The sequence below is a fragment of the Erinaceus europaeus genome, chromosome 15 (genome assembly GCF_950295315.1).
Source record: "Erinaceus europaeus chromosome 15, mEriEur2.1, whole genome shotgun sequence".
In the NCBI taxonomy this organism is placed as follows: Eukaryota; Metazoa; Chordata; class Mammalia; order Eulipotyphla; family Erinaceidae; genus Erinaceus; species Erinaceus europaeus.
Window position 1 is genome coordinate 4,570,705 of NC_080176.1, and position 18,692 is coordinate 4,589,396.

Below are 18,692 nucleotides of genomic sequence, written 5' to 3' on the forward strand. Positions count from 1 at the left end.
TTTTTTTTTTTTTTTTAACACTTGTCTTTATTTTTCCCTTTTGTTGCCCTGTTTTTTTATTATTATTATTGTTGTAGTTATTATTGGTGTTACTGCTGTCATCCTTCTTAGATAGGACAGAGAAGTGGAGAGAGGAGAGGAAGACAGAGAGCGGGAGAGAAAGATAGACACCTGCAGACCTGCTTCACCGCTTTTGAAGCAACTCCTCTGCACGTAGGGAGCTGGGGGCTCGAACCGGGATCCTTATGCTGGTCCTTGAGCTTCACACTATGAGCGCTACCGCCCCAACTCTCCATTTCTCTGTGTCCTATCTAACAACAACAATAACTACAACAATAAAAAAAACAAGGGCAACAAAAGGGAACATAAATTTTTAAAAAAAGTTTTACAGGAGTAGGGCGGTAACACAGCAGGTTAAGCGCATGTGGTGCAAAGCACAATGACCCGAGCGTCTAGCTCCCCACCTACAGGGGAGTCGCTTCACGAGTGGTGAAGCAGTTCTATCTTTCTCTCCCCCTCTCTGTCTTCCCCTCCTCTCTCCATTTTTCTCTATCCAACAACAACGACATCAGTAACAACAACAATAAAACAACAAGGGCAACAAAAGGGAATAAATAAATATTTTTTTAGAAATATAGTAAATGTAGTGCCACAGATCAAACCCAGGGTCTCAGACATTCAAAGGATGTGTTCTACTGTGGAACAATCTTCCTGGCCAATCTTTTTTTTTTTTAATTTATTTTATTTTTTATTTTATTAGTAGTATTTTTTTTAACCAGAACACTGCTCAACTCTGGCTTATTGTGGTGCTGGGGATTGAACCTGGAGCCTCAAGAGCCTCAGGCTTGAAAGGCTTTTGCATAACCATTATGCTGTCTGCCCAGCCCCTTTCCTGGCCAATCTTTTATTTCATTTCTTTCCACTGGGGGGAGGGGGCAGGATACACTGCCTCACCATCCATGGAGTTCTGCTTATTTTGTCTTTGTTGTTCTCTCATGTGCTTGCTGGGAATCAAACCCAGGACTTCATGCTTTGTAACACAGGCTCTCTACCAACTAGCCAACCCCCCTGCCCTGTCATTTCCACACTGATGCCGACCCAGCACTACTGGTTTAAACACTTCATCCTAAAGTGAGGGTGAGGCGGGGTATCCTACTGATCGCTTGGTTCTAGGTGGGTTACAGCCCTCTCCTTTGTCTTCCAGTTTTGTTGATTGCAAAGAGTGTGGCCGGAAGATGCATCAGATTTGTGTTCTACACTATGATATCATTTGGCCTTCAGGGTGAGTGATTTCCTGTGAGCTTGGGAAAAAGAAGGCAGTTCTGCACAGAGTAGAGGCTGCTTCATTCATTGTCAGTAAGACATGGCAATTCAGATAGATGGCAGTTGGCTCTACAATGTGTTGTGTTCGCCCACTTTAAGAACTGCAGAATCAAAGCAGTCTGCCTCTTCATTTTTGTTTAATGATGTGGTTTGTACTGCCGACAAAGTATTTAATGCTTCCTTCACCAGTTTGGCAACATGCACTGTATTGTATGGTCTAATTTCACCCATTTTTTTTTGCAGCTTTGTGTGCGATAACTGCTTGAAGAAAACTGGTAGAACACGAAAAGAAAACAAGTTCAGTGCTAAGAGTAAGTTAAAGGGTTTCTGGTGGTCCGGTAGGGAGGTGGCGCAGTGGTCAAGCTTTGGACTCTCAAACATGAGGTCCCGAGTTTGATCCCCGCTAGCACATGTGCCAAGGTGATGTCTGGTTCTTTCTCTCTCTTCCTATCTTTTCTCATAAATAAATAAATAAATAAGAAAAGATTTCTGTCTCATAGACTGTGTGTCTTAGGAACTTGTATGAATTCTCCTAGCATTCTCCTAGCCTGGACTGAGGCTCTGTATACGACACCACAGGAGAATGGTAGGGAAGAAATGCCTCCTCCTTCACCCCCCCCCCCCCATTTTGTGTATTTCTGAGCACTGACTGCCCAACTCCCAGCCCTTGCTACCCTCAGTCTGTGACAGGTTGTGGTTCCAGAGGCAAGACCAGTACCTCACCAGCCTTCTCATTCACAGGCTTAGTTTGTATCTATTGTCTCATTTAAATAGCTGGGTTTGATTTTGTTATTCTCTTTTTGTGTTTTTTTTAAACCATAGTACTTCTTATCTCTGGCATATGGTGGTGCAAGGGATTAAACCTGAGACTTTGGAGCCTCAGGCATAAGGGTCTCTTTGCATAATAACTATTATGCTGTCTACCCCCACCCTTCTCTCTTTTTTCCCCCAGAACACTGCTCAGCTGTGGCTTACGGTAGTGCTGTGAATTGAACATGGGACTAAACTACTGGGCTATTCCCCCATCCCTGTTTATCCATTTGTATGCACTTCAAGGAACAAACCCAGGGGCTTGTGCATGTTCATTGCTACCACTTGTGACTGCTCTGGCCCAGCCTTTTTCATTTCCTTTTTTTTTTTTCTTTTGTTGCCCTTTTTTAAAATTTTTCTTTTGTATTTATTTTCCCTTTTGTTGCCCTTGTTGTTTCATTGTCGTTGTAGTTATTATTGTTGGATAGGACAGAGAAATGGAGAGAGGAGGGGAAGACAGAGGGGGAGAGAAAGACAGACACCTACAGACCTGCTTCACTGCCTGTGAAGCGACTCCCCTGCAGGTGGGGAGCCAGGGCTCGTACTGGGATCCTTACACCGGGCCTTGTGCTTCGTGTCACCTATGCTTAACCCGCTGAGCTACTACCCAACTCCTGCCCTTGTTGTTTTTGTTGTTGTTTTAGTTATTATTATTAATGTCATCATTGTTGGATAGGACAGAGAGAAATGGAGAGAGGAGGGGAAGACAGAGAGAGAGAAAGACAAACACCTGCAGACCTGCTTCACCACCTGTGAAGTAACTCCCCTGTAGCTGGGGAGCGGGGACTCAACTCGGAACTGGGATCCTTATGCCAGTCCTTACGCTTTGCGCCACCTGTGCTTAACTTGCTGTGCTGCCACCCGACTCCCCATTTCCTTATTTCTTTGGAGAGGGAGATAGTAGGGAAGGAGACAGAGAACAGACTTTTTTCCCCTCCAGGGTTATTGTGGGGTTCAGTTGCCTACATTACAAATCCACTGCTCCTGGAGGCTATTTTTTCCCTTTTGTTGCCCTTGTTTATCGTTGTTGTTATTGTTATTGCAGTTGTTGTTGGATAGGACAACAAGAAATCGAGAGAGGTCAGGAAGACGGGGGAGAGAAAGACAGACACCTGCAGACCTGCCTCACTGCTTGTGAAGCGACCCGCTGCTGGTGAAGAGCCGGGGGCTCAAACTGGGATCCTTAATCTAGTCCATGTGCTTTGTGCCATGTTCGCTTAACCCACTGCGCTTCTGCCTAGTCCCGAGAACAAAATTTATATCCTCCACCATCCATGCTGTGGATCAACCCCAGGTCCTGGCATTTGTTAAGGTGCAAAGCTCTGCCTCTTTTTTTTTTTTTTTTTTCCCCTTTTTGGCCTACAGGGTTATCGTTGGGGCTTAAAGCTGGACTAAAAACCCACTGCTCCTGGGGGTCATCCCCCCATTTTATTTGACAGAACTGTGAGAAACTGACAGAGGAGGGGAGATAGAGGAGAGAGGGAGATAGACAACTGCAGACCTTCTTGTATGCCTCCCTCCTGCAGGTGGGGACTGGGGGCTCAAACCCAGATCCTTGCACAGGTCGTTGCACTTTGTACTATATGTACTTAACCATGTATACCACCACCTGGCCCCATGCCTCATTTTTTGTACAGGTTTTCCAGGTGATTTGAAGAAAAATGTAGAGACTTAATTGGAAAAGTTTACACGATTAGCTCTTAGAAAGTTAGAGTGTGTGTGGTCATTTATCATAAGGAATAGGGGAAGTTCCTGCAGGGTGACCTTTCTTAGCTGTGTTTTTGCTTTGGATCTGAGGCTGCCTCATGAGGGAACGAAAGCCCTCAGCAGTAGAGTGGTCAGGAGGTGCTTGGGAGCTAAGAATGTGAGCACTTTGTTTTGCATCTTCCAGATTCAGGTCTACCTTCATGGCTCTTCTGTCTCAGATTTAAAACGACACAAATTTCTAGGCTCCAGGCAGTCATCAGGTTGGACTGCCTGAAATTTCCACCCTCCTTTTCCTTGTGAGCACTCACCTCCTGGTTCAGATTAGACCCCTCCTGATTTGTATAACGTGATCCTAACTATTGGACTCAGAGAAGATGGGGGATTCCATGACCTTAGCCTTCGCCACCATTCTCCCCTCCCATTTACCTGTTGTTTCTTGCATCTTCCAGGACTGCAGACCACACGACTGGGGAATCACTTAGAAGATCGTGTCAACAAGTTTTTGCGGCGCCAGAATCATCCTGAAGCTGGGGAGGTCTTTGTCCGAGTGGTGGCCAGCTCAGACAAGACTGTGGAGGTCAAACCTGGGATGAAGTCACGGTTTGTGTGCAAACATTGTTCTGTTTCTGAATTACAGTCATCCCACTTGCTAGACAGAGCCCCATACTCTGGCATAGATTTCGAGTTGATAGATCGCAGCACGTAGCCAGCTCTCATCTCAGTATTCCCAGTGCACCAGGGAAATTATAACTCCCAGCTACTTACTACTGAAGCTTAGTCACAAGGCTCTCTCTCCAAGTGGCAGGTCATCAGAGAAGCTTCGAGCTCTTCCCTGGGTAGAGCAGGGTAGCAGCTCTCCATGGGAAAACACCCTGTGAACAATGACTTCCATTTCAGGTTCGTGGATTCTGGAGAAATGTCAGAATCTTTCCCGTATCGAACCAAAGCACTCTTTGCTTTTGAGGAGATTGACGGAGTGGACGTGTGTTTCTTCGGGATGCACGTGCAGGAATACGGCTCAGACTGCCCACCGCCCAATACCAGGTGTGCATGCAGCCCTCTCGGGTCTTGGGAAACCTGCCAACCAGAGAGCTGAATTGCGGGTTACTTAAGTGGATTTGTTTGGGTTTTTGCTAAGTCAGTGGCAAGTAAAGGGTTGTGATGACCTTTTCAAGCTTTTTTTTTTAAAGATTTATCAGAGAGAGCATCAAGCAGTGGGAGCCAGCAGTGGCTCACCCAGTTAAGCAGAGACAGTACTAAGTACACAGATCCATGCAGGGACCCAGGTTTGAGCCCTTGGCCCCCTCACCTGCAAGGAGAGGGAATACTACACAGCGGTGAAGCAGGTCTGTGGCTGTCTGTCTTTCCCTCTCTCAATTTCTCTCTCTCCTATCCTTTTTTTTTTTTTTTTTTAAAAGGCTTCCAGGAGCAGTGGATTCGTAGTGCTGGCACCAAGCCCCAGAGATAAACCCTGGAGGTGAAGGAAGGAGAAAAAGGGAGGGGGGAGAGAGAGAAAGAGAGAGAATCAAAGCTTCACTCTGGTACATCTGGCACACGTCATGCCAGAAGTTGAACGTCATGCCAGAGTCTCACACCTGAAGAGTTGAGCTCTTTATCCACTGTACCACCTCCTGGTCTGCTTTCAAGCATGTTTGATGACTCATAGTGGATGCAGTTTTAGTCCCTCTGTAATCTGCACCTTACATGGGCTCAGGTACTCAGCAGAGCATATGCATGTGCCCCGCACTCCACAGCTTTGGGCGTTCTTGATGCTTCTGTAAAAATGAGTGCCTATAACAACAACAATAACTACAACAATAAAATACAATAAAGGCAACAAAAAGGGAATAAATAAATTTTTTAAAAGTGCCTACCAAGAGTTCCCGTGTTCAGTCTAGAGTCTGGTGAAGGTACTGAGAGGCATTCCTCAGTCTGCCCTGCTTAACTGGGCTTCTCCATGGTGGCCAGCCGGCTCTCCTTTCTTCCTGTTGGTGATGAAGTTCAGATCTATGTTAGTGGTCAGGAGCTAAGTGAGTGGTCGAGTTTCCTTGTGTCCTGTTTGTAGCTATTTAAATTGTGTCAGAACAAGATATTTCTGGAGGTTGTTTGTTTTCTTTTGCGTATTGGTACATATTGTACACTAGTGCATGGTGTTACCCTGAACCTTGAATTCACATCTTCCTTCCTCCACAGGCGTGTGTACATCTCTTATCTGGACAGTATTCACTTCTTCCGTCCCCGATGCCTCCGGACAGCTGTTTACCATGAGATCCTTATTGGATATTTAGAATATGTGAAGAAACTGGGGTGAGTTTAATTCAGGTTATTTAGAACTGTTAGCTTTATTTTATCATTGTGTATTAACTTCTATTTAGTAATGAGTGTTTTCTACAGTTGTATATGTTGTTCCCTACCCTGTCTAGAGTCACAAGTCTCCAAAATACTTCCCTGAGGCTCCTCAGTGTGGTGCCTGCACCTCCTGCTCTGTGCCTCGGCACCCATCCTCAGTCTGGGGATTGTTCTTGTACCTTGATCGCTGCCTGTTGTAGATATCAGAGTCACCATTTGTGGTCCAAGAGATGGCACATAGGATAGAGCATTGGATTTAATTAAGCATGAGGTCCTGAGTTCAGTCCCCAGCAGTACATGCACCAGAGTGATCCTCTGGATCTCTCTCTCTCTCTCTCTCTCTTCCTATCTCACTCATATATAAATCAATTAATTAAATATTTTAGAGTATGAGTTTACCTAGTAGCACCGTCATCGCCATGAATCACTCTTAAAACACCATCTCCCCCCCCCCCCCAGTAGGATACCTTGTGCCCATTTGCTGCTAATTCTTTTGCCAGCCCAGCCTCTGGCACCACGAATTCATCTTTTGTTTTCATGAATTTGTCTTTTCTGGACATTTTATAACAAATCTTTTAGGAAATTGTCTGCTTCTGTGTTTAATTGGTCACATACCTTTCCAAAATTTGAAACAGTTAAGAGGTACTTCACAGACATGCCAAACAGAATGAGATTTATGTTGAAGTGACCCTATTAAAGAGCTACTCAGGGGCAGGGATAGATAGTATAATGGTTATGCAAAGAAACTCATGTCTGAGGCTGTGAAGTCCCAGGTTCAATCTCCTGCACTACCATAAACCAAGCTGCTCAGTGCTCTAGTTAAAAAAAAAAAAAAAAAAAAAAAGGTAGGTAGTGCTCAGCTGCCTTTCCAGGCATAGGGCAAAATAGAGAGGAGACTTGGCATCAAGCATTGGATGCATCTAGTTATCTAGTTAGAGCCCCCTTTCTAAGCTCCTTCCATGCAAATATGTCCTCATGCAGCCCCGCCTCTACTGGGCGTGTGCACCTTTCATTCCCCCCATGTCTTTAGTCTGACTTCCTTCCTTGCTCTGCTTCCTGCTACTCACTTATTTCTCCTTGAAGGCAGCAAGATTCTGCTCGGGACTTTGTTTTAAATTGTGTGTGTAACCTACAGGTATGTGACAGGACATATCTGGGCCTGTCCACCAAGTGAAGGTGATGACTACATCTTCCATTGCCACCCCCCTGATCAAAAAATCCCCAAACCAAAGCGCCTGCAGGAGTGGTACAAGAAGATGCTAGACAAGGCATTTGCAGAGCGGATCATCCATGACTACAAGGTACCCTATCTCACCATTCAGTTTCAACTCTGCCTATGCCTGGCTATCACTCACATGTGCTAGAACAATGTTCACTTAGCGTTAGAAAGCCAGCATAAGAATAGTCACAGCTCCTCTTCACTGTGGTCTGTCTGGGTTTAGTTAGCAGCCTGAAAGCAGTGTGTTCACGAGGCCTATAGCACAATTTCCTGCCACTGCCTCCTCCCCAAGCATAGGGCTTGAGCCAGGGCCTCACTTGAGCTGTGCTCTCTTTACTCCCCAGGACATTTTCAAACAAGCAACTGAAGACAGGCTCACAAGTGCCAAGGAACTGCCATATTTTGAAGGTGACTTCTGGCCCAATGTGTTGGAAGAAAGCATCAAGGAGCTTGAGCAGGAAGAGGAGGAGAGGAAGAAAGAAGAAAGCACTGCAGCAAGTGAAACCACAGAGGTGAGAACACCAGCATGCCATCTGGGAAGGGGCTATCTGCTGCTGTCTTCTCAGGGGGTCTTGGCTTGCTGGTATCTTCAGGCATAATCTGAGTTCCTTAGCACGCACTGCCAGACAGAATAGGGGCCTGGGGTCTCAGCCGACAGCAGGTGCTGGTGTCTGGTGATGTGGTCTCTAGGGATGCAGCCTAGTGAATGGCTGAGCAGAGAAGGAAGCGGCCCATGGCTTTCACAGGCCTAAAGGAAGGGTCTGTGGTGCAGGACCTCCTGCAGCTATAGGGGAGAGTTTGCTCTTCTGGGTCCCAGTCAGATTTTAAATCTAATTCACAACCTTAGAGGTGGCAGCCCGGAATATAGGTGGATGGCTATGGCATGTGAGGATAGCCCTGAGCCCAGGCCACCTGTTGTGTCTGGGCCCAAGCAGCTCTGTGGGTACTGCTGCCTGTCTGTGAGGAGCAGTCTGACTGTGGACTCATGAGTGTGCAGATTGCTGTTAATGTTTGAGAGAAGGTAGGAGTAGGTGGTTTTCTGGCACCAACTGTTGCTGACTTAGAGGGCAGAACTATCACATTGTCTGCATTCCTAATGTCCCAGAGCCTAGGCACTGACTTTACTGGGATGGAATGCCACATTGCTGTGAGCAGTGGAGTTTTACTGGTTTTGTTATTACTTGGCTATTTAGATAGAATAGTATGAACTTAGAGAAAACTTGAGCAGTTGGTTCCTGAACACACACACACACACACACACACACACACACACACACACACACACACACCAGTTACTTACACAAACACTTGGCCTTAGTGTGCTGTCTCTTAGCATCAGTTAACATGACACTTCATTATCTGATGTGCATTGAGAGAGTAAGACTCATTTTACACAGTGCTTGGGCTTGGACCCATAGCCACACACGCAGAGCTTGTACTCCATCCACTAGACCCAGGTCAATGAGAGCCCAGAGTTCACTGTAGTTCTTCATTTGTAGAAGAGTCATCTACTGATCTGGCCCATATCCCATGCAGTTAGTGAGGCTCCTGGGCTTCTTATACCTGTGTCTAGCCTAGCCTCGGGCCAACAGTCCCTGCTCTGTGTGTCACTACTGTACCCATTTGATCTAGCTGAGTGTGTGCCTTGCTATGTCTTCAGTGCCTCCCCAACAGTTCTGAGGCTGCACTGCATGTACAGTTAGAACCAGCTAGAGAGGCTTGGCTGGGGGCAAGTACTCCTGGCCAGTATCCCAGCTCAGCACCAGACCCAGGAGAGGAGGCTGAGCTTGTCTGACCATTTGGCATGTTGTTGCAGGGCAGTCAGGGTGACAGTAAGAATGCCAAGAAAAAGAACAACAAGAAAACCAACAAGAATAAAAGCAGCATCAGCCGAGCCAACAAGAAGAAACCCAGCATGCCCAATGTGTCCAACGATTTGTCCCAGAAGCTCTATGCCACAATGGAGAAGCACAAAGAGGTAGGGCGGGGTGGGGCAGGGTGTCAGCCTCCTCTCTTCCGGGCATCGGGTCAAGAGGGAGAGATCTTGAGGGGCAGAGGACACAGCAGTGTTCTGTGGGGGTGAGGTGGCAGGCTGTTGCCCACATGATTCATCAGCAAGTTGGACTGACCCACTCCCTCTGCCCTTCTGCTACTGCCTCCTGCAGGTCTTCTTTGTAATCCACCTGCATGCGGGCCCTGTCATCAACACGCTGCCCCCCATCGTCGACCCTGACCCCTTGCTCAGCTGCGACCTCATGGATGGCCGAGATGCCTTCCTCACCCTGGCCAGAGACAAGCACTGGGAGTTCTCTTCCCTGCGGCGCTCCAAGTGGTCCACGCTGTGTATGCTGGTAGAACTGCACACCCAGGGCCAGGACCGCTTCGTCTACACCTGCAACGAGTGCAAACACCATGTTGAGACTCGCTGGCACTGCACAGTGTGCGAGGTAGGCCCAGAAGTGCCCCTCTGGCCCGCACTCACCCTCTAGGTCAAACTCTGAGACAGTGGGGGCAAAGGCTGACTGGAAGAGAAGGTCCACCTACTGCTCCTCTCAGGGAACAGGTTAGGTTGGTACTTTTGAGTCATGAAGCTTGGGTGCCTGGGTATCTTCTATGCACCAATACCAGTCTTACCAGCAGCCATCCAGCATCAGAAAGAGCTCACCCTGCAGGATATGATCTCTTTGTGACCAAACTGAGTGTGACACTTGACGCACTGTCTTCTGTTAGGCTGCACTTGTTCCCCTGGGCAGTGGGGCTGGGTTTCCTGTGAGGCAGCATCATGCCCCATCTTGATTTCAGTCTACTCCACCCTCCTCTGGCTCTTGTCCACACCTCACCAACAGAATGTCCCTGCCCTTTCAGTGAGGGAAGATACCCATCTCATCCTAGCTCCCTCACACTTAAAAGCTTGGGGCAGCACACTGACTTAAGTTCAGGCCTTCCTCCTGCCAGGTGTTCTCAGCCCCTCAGCTCTCTGCACCACCATGGGAAGTTGGGCCGATACTGAAGGGAGCCAGCAGTCTAGAGGGTAGGGAATCATCTCTCAGAGTAAGATCTGAGGAGAAAGGCCATGAGTGCTCTCAGTCAGCGTTTGGGAGCAGGACAACAAACAGTGCACTGAGTGTGGGGCTGCAGAGCAAGAGGGCCTAAGGGAGTGTTCTGGAGGGTTCCCGAGCCAGCGAAGGCTGGGGGAGGGTAGACACTCCCAGGCAGTCGCTAACACTGGTTTCTCCCCCACCCCCACCCCACCCCTGGTCTACAGGACTATGACCTTTGCATCAATTGCTACAATACCAAGAGCCACACCCACAAGATGGTGAAGTGGGGGCTAGGCCTGGACGACGAGGGCAGCAGTCAGGGCGAGCCGCAGTCCAAGAGCCCACAGGAGTCGCGCCGCCTCAGCATTCAGCGCTGCATCCAGTCCCTGGTGCACGCCTGCCAGTGCCGCAACGCCAACTGCTCGCTGCCGTCATGTCAGAAGATGAAGCGGGTGGTGCAGCACACCAAGGGCTGCAAGCGCAAGACCAACGGCGGCTGCCCAGTGTGCAAGCAGCTCATTGCTCTCTGCTGCTACCACGCCAAACACTGCCAAGAAAACAAATGCCCTGTGCCCTTCTGCCTCAACATCAAACACAAGCTCCGCCAGCAGCAGATCCAGCACCGCCTGCAGCAAGCCCAGCTCATGCGCCGGCGAATGGCCACCATGAACACCCGCAATGTGCCTCAACAGAGCCTGCCCTCCCCTACCTCAGCGCCGCCCGGGACCCCCACACAGCAGCCCAGCACACCCCAGACGCCACAGCCGCCCACACAGCCCCAGCCCTCACCTGTGAGCATGTCCCCTGTTGGCTTCCCCAGTGTGGCCAGGACTCAGCCTCCCACCACGGTCTCTACTGGGAAGCCTGCCAACCAGGTGCCTGCACCGCCACCCCCCGCCCAGCCACCCCCTGCGGCAGTGGAGGCCGCACGGCAGATAGAGCGCGAGGCCCAGCAGCAGCAGCACCTGTACCGGGTGAACATCAACAATGGCATGCCACCTGGGCGAGCGGGCATGGTGACCCCCGTGAACCAGATGGGCCTCAGCGTGCCCCGTCCCAGCCAGGTCAGCGGGCCCGTCATGCCCAGCCTGCCCCCTGGGCAGTGGCAGCAGGCACCCATTCCCCAGCAGCCGCCGCCCATGGCTGGCATGCCACGGCCCATGATGTCCATGCAGGCACAGCCAGCAGTGGCCGGGCCGCGCATGACCAACGTGCAGCCACCCCGCAGCATCTCGCCCAGCGCCCTGCAGGACTTGCTGCGGACGCTGAAGTCGCCCAGCTCCCCGCAGCAGCAGCAGCAGGTGCTCAACATCCTCAAGTCCAACCCCCAGCTGATGGCTGCTTTCATCAAGCAGCGCACAGCCAAGTACGTGGCCAGTCAGCCCGGCCTGCAGCCCCAGCCTGGCTTGCAGCCCCAGCCTGGCCTGCAGCCCCAGCCCAACCTGCAGCCCCAGCCCAGCTTGCACCAGCAGCCTAGCCTGCAGAACCTGAATGCTATGCAAGCCACAGGCCCACGGCCCGGTGTGCCCCCACAGCAGCAGGCGATGGGGGGCATGAACCCCCAGGGCCAGGCGTTGAACATCATGAACCCAGGGCATGGCACCAACATGGTGAATATGAACCCACAATACCGAGAGATGCTGCGCCGGCAGCTGCTACAGCAGCAGCAGCAGCAGCAGCAGCAGCAGCAGCAGCAGGGCACTGCGGGTATGGCAGCGAGTATGGCTGGGCATAGCCAGTTCCAGCAGCCCCAAGGACCCGGAGGCTACCCCCCCACCATGCCACAGCAGCGGATGCAGCAGCACCTCCCCATCCAGGGTAATTCCATGGGGCAGATGGCTCAGATGGGGCAGCTCGGCCAGATGGGACAGCCTGGACTGGGTGCAGATAGCGCCCCCAATATCCAGCAGGCCCTGCAGCAGCGGATTCTGCAGCAGCAGCAGATGAAGCAACAGATCGGGTCTCCAGGCCAGCCGAATCCCATGAGCCCCCAGCAGCACATGCTCTCAGGACAGCCGCAGGCCTCACACCTCCCCGGCCAGCAGATGGCCACGTCCCTCAGTAGTCAGGTGCGGTCTCCGGCTCCTGTTCAGTCTCCACGGCCCCAGTCCCAGCCTCCACATTCCAGCCCATCGCCACGGATACAGCCCCAGCCTTCACCACACCACGTCTCACCCCAGACTGGCTCCCCCCATCCAGGACTTGCAGTCACCATGGCCAGCTCCATAGATCAGGGACACTTGGGGAACCCCGAACAGAGTGCAATGCTTCCACAGCTCAACACACCCAACAGGAGTGCGCTGAACAGTGAGCTGTCCCTGGTCGGTGACACCACAGGAGACACCCTAGAAAAGTTTGTGGAGGGGTTGTAGCATTGTGAGAGCATCACTTCCCCTTTCATGTTCTTGGACCTTTTGTACTGAAACCCAAGCGTCTAGGCTCCTTTTGTTCCTAGATGGAACTGCGACCTCCAGGCCATGGAAGGGTAGATCGCTGTTTAAAGAAACAATACAAAGAATATATTTTTTTGTTTAAAAAAAAAAAAAAAGAAAAGAAAAGAAAAAACCAGTTGATTTAAGTATCTGGTCTCTTTTTTTTTTTCTTTTTCCTGTTTTGTTTTTGTTTTGGGGGAGGGATCTTTGGATTCCTTTGTCGTCGTTGCCGGTGACTCATGCCTTTTTTAACAAGAAAAGCAAGTTCATTGTATTCCTATTTTTATTTGTATTTTCAAGACTTTAAACATTTATGTTTAAAAGTGAGAAGAAAAATAATACTCAGAAACTGACTCCTGAAATAATGCAAGCTTATAATGTATCCCGATAACTTTCTGACGTTGCGGGAAGATTTTTTTCTATAGTGAACTCTGTGGGCGTTCTCCAAGTATTACCCTGGACGATAGGAATCGGCTCCTGCGTGCACACGTACACACACCCACACACATCATCTATACATACTGGCTGAAGCCAAACTCTTGTCTTGCAGATGTAGAAATTGTTGCTTTGTTTCTCTGATAAAACTGGTTTTAGACAAAAAAAAATAGGGATGATCACTCTCTTTAGACCATGCTAATGTTAATACAGGAGAGGCATTCTTTTCTTTCTTCTATGTGAAACTTGAAATGAGGAAAAGCAATTCTAGTGTAAATCATGCAAGCGCTATAATTACTATAAATAAGAAAATTCAAGAAGATTCAATCACTGTATAGAATGGTAAAGTACCAACTCATTTCTTATATCATATTGTTAAATAAACTGTGTGGAACAGACAAAAAGGGTGGTCCTTCTTGAATTCATGTACATGGTATTAACACTTAGTGTTCGGGGTTTTGTTATGAAGATGCTGTTTTCAACATTGTATTTGGACTATGCATGTGTTCTTCCCCATTGTATATAAAGTACCGCTTAAAATTGATATAAATTACTGAAGTTTTTAACATGTATTCTGTTCTTTAAGATCCCTGTAAGAATGTTTAAGGTTTTTATTTATTTATATATATTTTTGGAGTCTGTTCTTTGTAAGACATGATTCTGGTTGTTTGCTCGTAGAGGAGGAGGCGGGTGATAGCTGGGCTCTGCCAGGACCTGGAAGATTCTCTTTCCAGTGATCGGGCATACATGGGCCTAAAACAGCACGTTGCCTCCTTCTGCTTCCCCCAGGGAGAGTAGGGAGGGCTTCCTGTGGAAGCAGCCCTCCTCCCTGTCTAGACAAATCCCAGAACTGGCACACAGGGTCCTGAGATTGGAGTGATTCGCGGTCTCCCCCAAGCCCTGGGTTCGTGGGAGGACGCCGCTATCCAGCGAGTCCTCAGCACTGGGCGGGCGCACACGGCTCTATCCCCAGCTCTCCACCCCCCTGTAGGCCCTTACAGTGCGGTGCTAGCCTGGAGGCCACTGCAGGGATGAGACAGGAGCACCAGCCACTGGCTCGCTGTCAGGAGAGGAGACTCCTTTCAGCTCAGGACCGCTAGCGCTCTGCCGCGTGGGCCCACTTCAGGAGCGTTTTAGGTTCCCTTCCTGAGTGGGTGGCACTTGGGTTCTTGAATGGTGCCACGGCATCTGAGAGGAGGGTTTGGAGGAGAGTCAGATTAATCCTGTTCCACCCCGCAGCACCAGGGCATAAATAGAGTCCTGTCTCCCCAACCAAAGAGTGGTCTAGTTCAGGGTGAGGTGTGACGTCAAGTTTATAGAGGTCATGGCCCAAATACAGCTGCCCTGTATCCACAGACGTCTCCAAAGATTGCTGTGGGAATCTAAACCTGAGGAGACTTTTTAAAAAAATCATTATTAAGATTCATTTTAGTACAGAGTTTTCAATGTTGAGTTTTTAATAACCTAGTGAATCAAGCCAGGTAAGAAGAAGTCTATTTAGAACGCCCCGCCCAGAGAGGGGAAGCAAGACCATATCCCTCCCGTGGTCCCTGGCCAGCCTCCTTCCACTCACCGCGGCTCTTATCTGTGGCCCTCTTCCAAACTGCCTTCTCCAGCCACAGGAAGCGGGTGAGCCTCAGCTAGACCACTGGGACCTGGGAGGCAACAGCCCTTTGACACAGTGGGGACATCTTTCTTGGGTTACCCTCGAGTCCTACACTCTGCCGACCTTATCTTCTTGGAGCCCGATCTCAACCCAGGTGTCAACGGCTTCGGTCTGGATGCCAACCCCATGCTTGGCATAAGGAAGTTTTTGTAAGCAAGTTGAAAAGCCCTGGCACTGTCTCATGCTCTGTACTTAAGAAGAGAAGAAAAAAAAAGTCCTATATTTGTGATCAAAAAGAGGAAACTTGAAATGTACTGGTGTTTATAATAAAAACTGGTAAAACTGCTTGGATTCAAGATGGTTCCAATTGGCTCATGACACTTAGCCTTAGCTTAGTAGCCAGCCATTAGATTTCTGATGTCATCTGAGTTTGTCTCTTTTGCATTTTCAAGAAGGGAGCATACTGAAGACAGACAGGCTGTAAGCCCTGGATAACACCGGGATGGGCTGCCATTGTGGCTCCTGGCTAAAGACGTAACTTGCTCCTTCTAAAGGCTGTAAGGAGCAGTCAGGCAGAGGTCTCATTGGAGCCAAAGGGTGCTTCTGACCAGCAATGAAAGTCCTATCGTGAAGGCTCCGAGTGTGCCACCAGGAGGTACTTCAGCTCAGGTCAGTGCTTGGATGTGGAAGCTGCACTGTCACCTTAGTGAGCAGACTGGAGGGGCAGTGGGGACGGGGGTCCATCCGCCTGACAATGTCTTGGTGACATTTTTACTGTGCAACATCCCAAGGCCAGGAAAGGGGTCCAAAGTTATAGGAGTGAGATGTGTAGTACTGGAGAAGATGTAAAGGTAGAGAGACCGAGGGCTCTCACCTGGAAATGTGTGTGTGGAGCCTGCTACAACAGGTCTAGTGGTGTTGATGGTGACCACTGATGAAGCAGCACGAGGCATTTGGATAAACGCCTTTGGTATCCAGAAGTGATACTCTAGTAAAGTTCTAGACCAGGTCCTGCTAAGTGTCTGCCTCTGACTATACAGCAGGTTTTCATATACAGCCAGGCCCACACGTGTGTGATTTGACCTCTCCAGATAACTTATTTGGTATGGGAGGGGGACAGGCCACAGTATCAAAAGCTTTCTCTGAAGCCATAGTAACTTCCATGTGATGTCTGATACATGGCAATATAGGTACCCCACTGGGTGATCTATTATTCCAGCCCCAAACATTTCGATTTCTCAGGAGCCAGGAAGTCTTAACCTGTAGTTAGGCCACAAAGCTGCCACTTTTCTCCCAGCCTGGGTCTACTGGGAAGCTTGAACTCCACACCCACTAGCTTTCAGATGACACCTAGCATTGGCAAGATTGCCTGGGAGATTCTCCCAGCACTCCCATTAAAAAGTAAAAGAATGTGGGAGTCGGGCGATAGGGCAACGGGGGCACACATAGCGAGAAACATAAGGATCCTGGGTCGAGCCCCAGCTCCCCACCTGCAGGAGGGTTTGCTTCACAAGGGGTGAAGCAGGTCTGCAGGTGTCTATCTTTCTCCCCCCTTGTCTTCCCCTCCTCCATTCCTCTCTGTCCTATCCAACAACGACATCAATAACAAGAACAATGGGATGGGGGTAGATAGCATAATGGTTATGCCAACAGACTCTCAAGCCTGAGGCTCCATCAAATCCAAGGTTCAATCCCCCGCACCACCGTAAGCCAGAGCTGAGCAGTGCTCTGGTTAGAAAATAATAAATAAAAACGATTTAACAAGAGCAACAAAAGGGGGAAAAAGGCTTCCAGGAGCAGTGGATCCATGGTGCAGGCACAGCCCAGCAATAACCCTGGAGGCAATAAATAAAGAATGTACACAGATCCAGACCATCACAGTAGCACATTTGATGTCTGTGATGAAATTCAGAACCTTCTGCTTCTAAGTTCAGAATTCTACCACTGCACCACTTCCAGGCTACCACCCCGAGAACCCCTTTTTTTTCTGGCTTCCAGGGTTATCATTGGTGCTTGGTGCCTGCACTACCAATCTACTGCTTCTGGCAGCCATTTAATCCATTTTTTAGGACAGAGAAATGAAGAGGGGTGAAGAGAAAGGCACCTGCAGACCACCAGGGGTTGAACTATGTGTGCTTAACTCAGTGCTCCACCGCCAGGCCCCCAATTTTTTTTTTTTACTCCAAAAAAAGTAAACTATGGCACGGGGGTGGGGGGTGGGGGGTGGGGGTGGGGTGTTGGCACAATGGATAAAGTGTTGGACTGTCAAACATGAAGTTCTGCGTTTGATCTCAGCATCATGTGTTCCAGAGTGATGTTCTGGTTCTCTCTGCTTCTCTCATAAATAAGCTGCCTATGAGAGAATCCATGAAATTGAGGCAAAGTTCTATCATCCCTGGAACTTTTCTCGGTCAAGAAGTATCCTTGAGCCATGAGCCTTAGTCCTCAGTAAAGCTCCCTGGATACAGCCTGCAGAGGGTGGTGGCTTGGATAGAGGGGTGAAGAAAAGTGGAGGCAATTGCATTGGGCATTTTCAGCCAATTGTGATAAAGTACTCATAACTTGACCCTCTTAGTCATTTTGAATGTTCAGAACAGTGGCAGTACTTCCAAGGTGTTGTGACCATCACCACTAGCCTAGAATGTTTTTAGTCTTGCAGATCTGAAACTCCACAAAACAGCTTCCTGGTCCTCTCCCAGCATCCATTACCCCATTTCTGTCTCTGTGGCCTTGACTCCTCGGAATCAAATCTGTGTGTGGCCATATAGTATTTCTCTTTTGTGACTGGGTGTTTCACTGAGCATCACCCTGCCAAGGGACGTCTGCTGCTAGATTTTCCCTTTTTCTGTTTTCCTTGTCTGCATGGGGAGCTGAAATCAGCCAGGGCACCTCCAAACATGACTTGGACCCCTGGACTGCGAGAGGACCCCCACATCACACAAGTCTGGCTCAAGGCCACAGGTCAAGGCGGGACAGAAGGTCCGGGCAGTGTGTCTGGAATGCACGGAGCTGAGCCTGGGCCTGCCTGCCCCGCCTCGGCAGAAAACCAGCCTTCACTCAGGGCCAGGCACCCCTGCTCCCTCCGCCAAACATTTCCCCTTTTCGAAATAAAGCCAGATCTTAGTCCACAGACCAGAATGTCGGAGCTGGTGTTTTGAGTCAGAAAAGAAACATGAAGCTGAGGACGGACCCTTCACCTTCAACCCCATCCTCACCCCAGGGACGGGGCCCGGCAGCGGGGTGTGCGGGGCCGGACAGATGGACGGGCGGGACCCCGGCCAGGTGCCTGGACAGAGTGGGGGGTCGGTGAGGAGGCAGCCGGGTCCTTGCAGGTGAACTGCTCTTTCCCCAACTCTGCCCTCCTTTGATTGATTTTTATTTTGTCATCCAGGGGCTTCACTGCTCAGGCCGACTGTTCTCAGGGAGACACAGCCCGTCTCACTTGCTTCAGTCAGCAGTCTGGGCTCATCCTTGCACCGCTTCCACCCGGTAGCGTTCCCCATCCAGGGGGACGCCCGCCTGGCAGGCCGAGGGCAGCTCCAGTCGCAGCCCCGTTAGCTCCGCTTTCGGACCCGGCGCGCCCCGCAGCTAGAAGCCGACAGGCCCGGCCGCTTGGACCCGATCCCGCCGCCCGACCCAACCTGCGCCCCGCAGTGCGGCCCGTCGCCCTTGACGACGCGACCCAAGGTCAGGCGGGTCCCGCCCCCAGGCCCGACGGTCCCCGCGCCGGCCCGCCGCGCCCGCACGTGGAGGCCCCGCCCCGCCCCGCC

General features: G+C 50.0%; 1 protein-coding gene across 1 annotated transcript in view; it reads left to right on the top strand.

Annotated features, from left to right (window-relative positions):
- Window positions 1-15,267, top strand: part of CREBBP (CREB binding protein) — a 111,914-nt gene extending 96,647 nt beyond the window's left edge. Inside the window, exons 17-26 of the mRNA XM_060174090.1 lie at window positions 1,205-1,282; window positions 1,567-1,634; window positions 4,290-4,440; window positions 4,738-4,884; window positions 6,034-6,147; window positions 7,325-7,490; window positions 7,753-7,920; window positions 9,225-9,386; window positions 9,574-9,855; window positions 10,674-15,267. Coding sequence (XP_060030073.1) covers window positions 1,205-1,282; window positions 1,567-1,634; window positions 4,290-4,440; window positions 4,738-4,884; window positions 6,034-6,147; window positions 7,325-7,490; window positions 7,753-7,920; window positions 9,225-9,386; window positions 9,574-9,855; window positions 10,674-12,821 — 3,484 coding nt within the window. The 3' untranslated portion in view covers window positions 12,822-15,267. The remainder of the gene's footprint in view (window positions 1-1,204; window positions 1,283-1,566; window positions 1,635-4,289; window positions 4,441-4,737; window positions 4,885-6,033; window positions 6,148-7,324; window positions 7,491-7,752; window positions 7,921-9,224; window positions 9,387-9,573; window positions 9,856-10,673) is intronic.
- The last annotated feature ends 3,425 nt before the right edge of the window (window positions 15,268-18,692 follow it).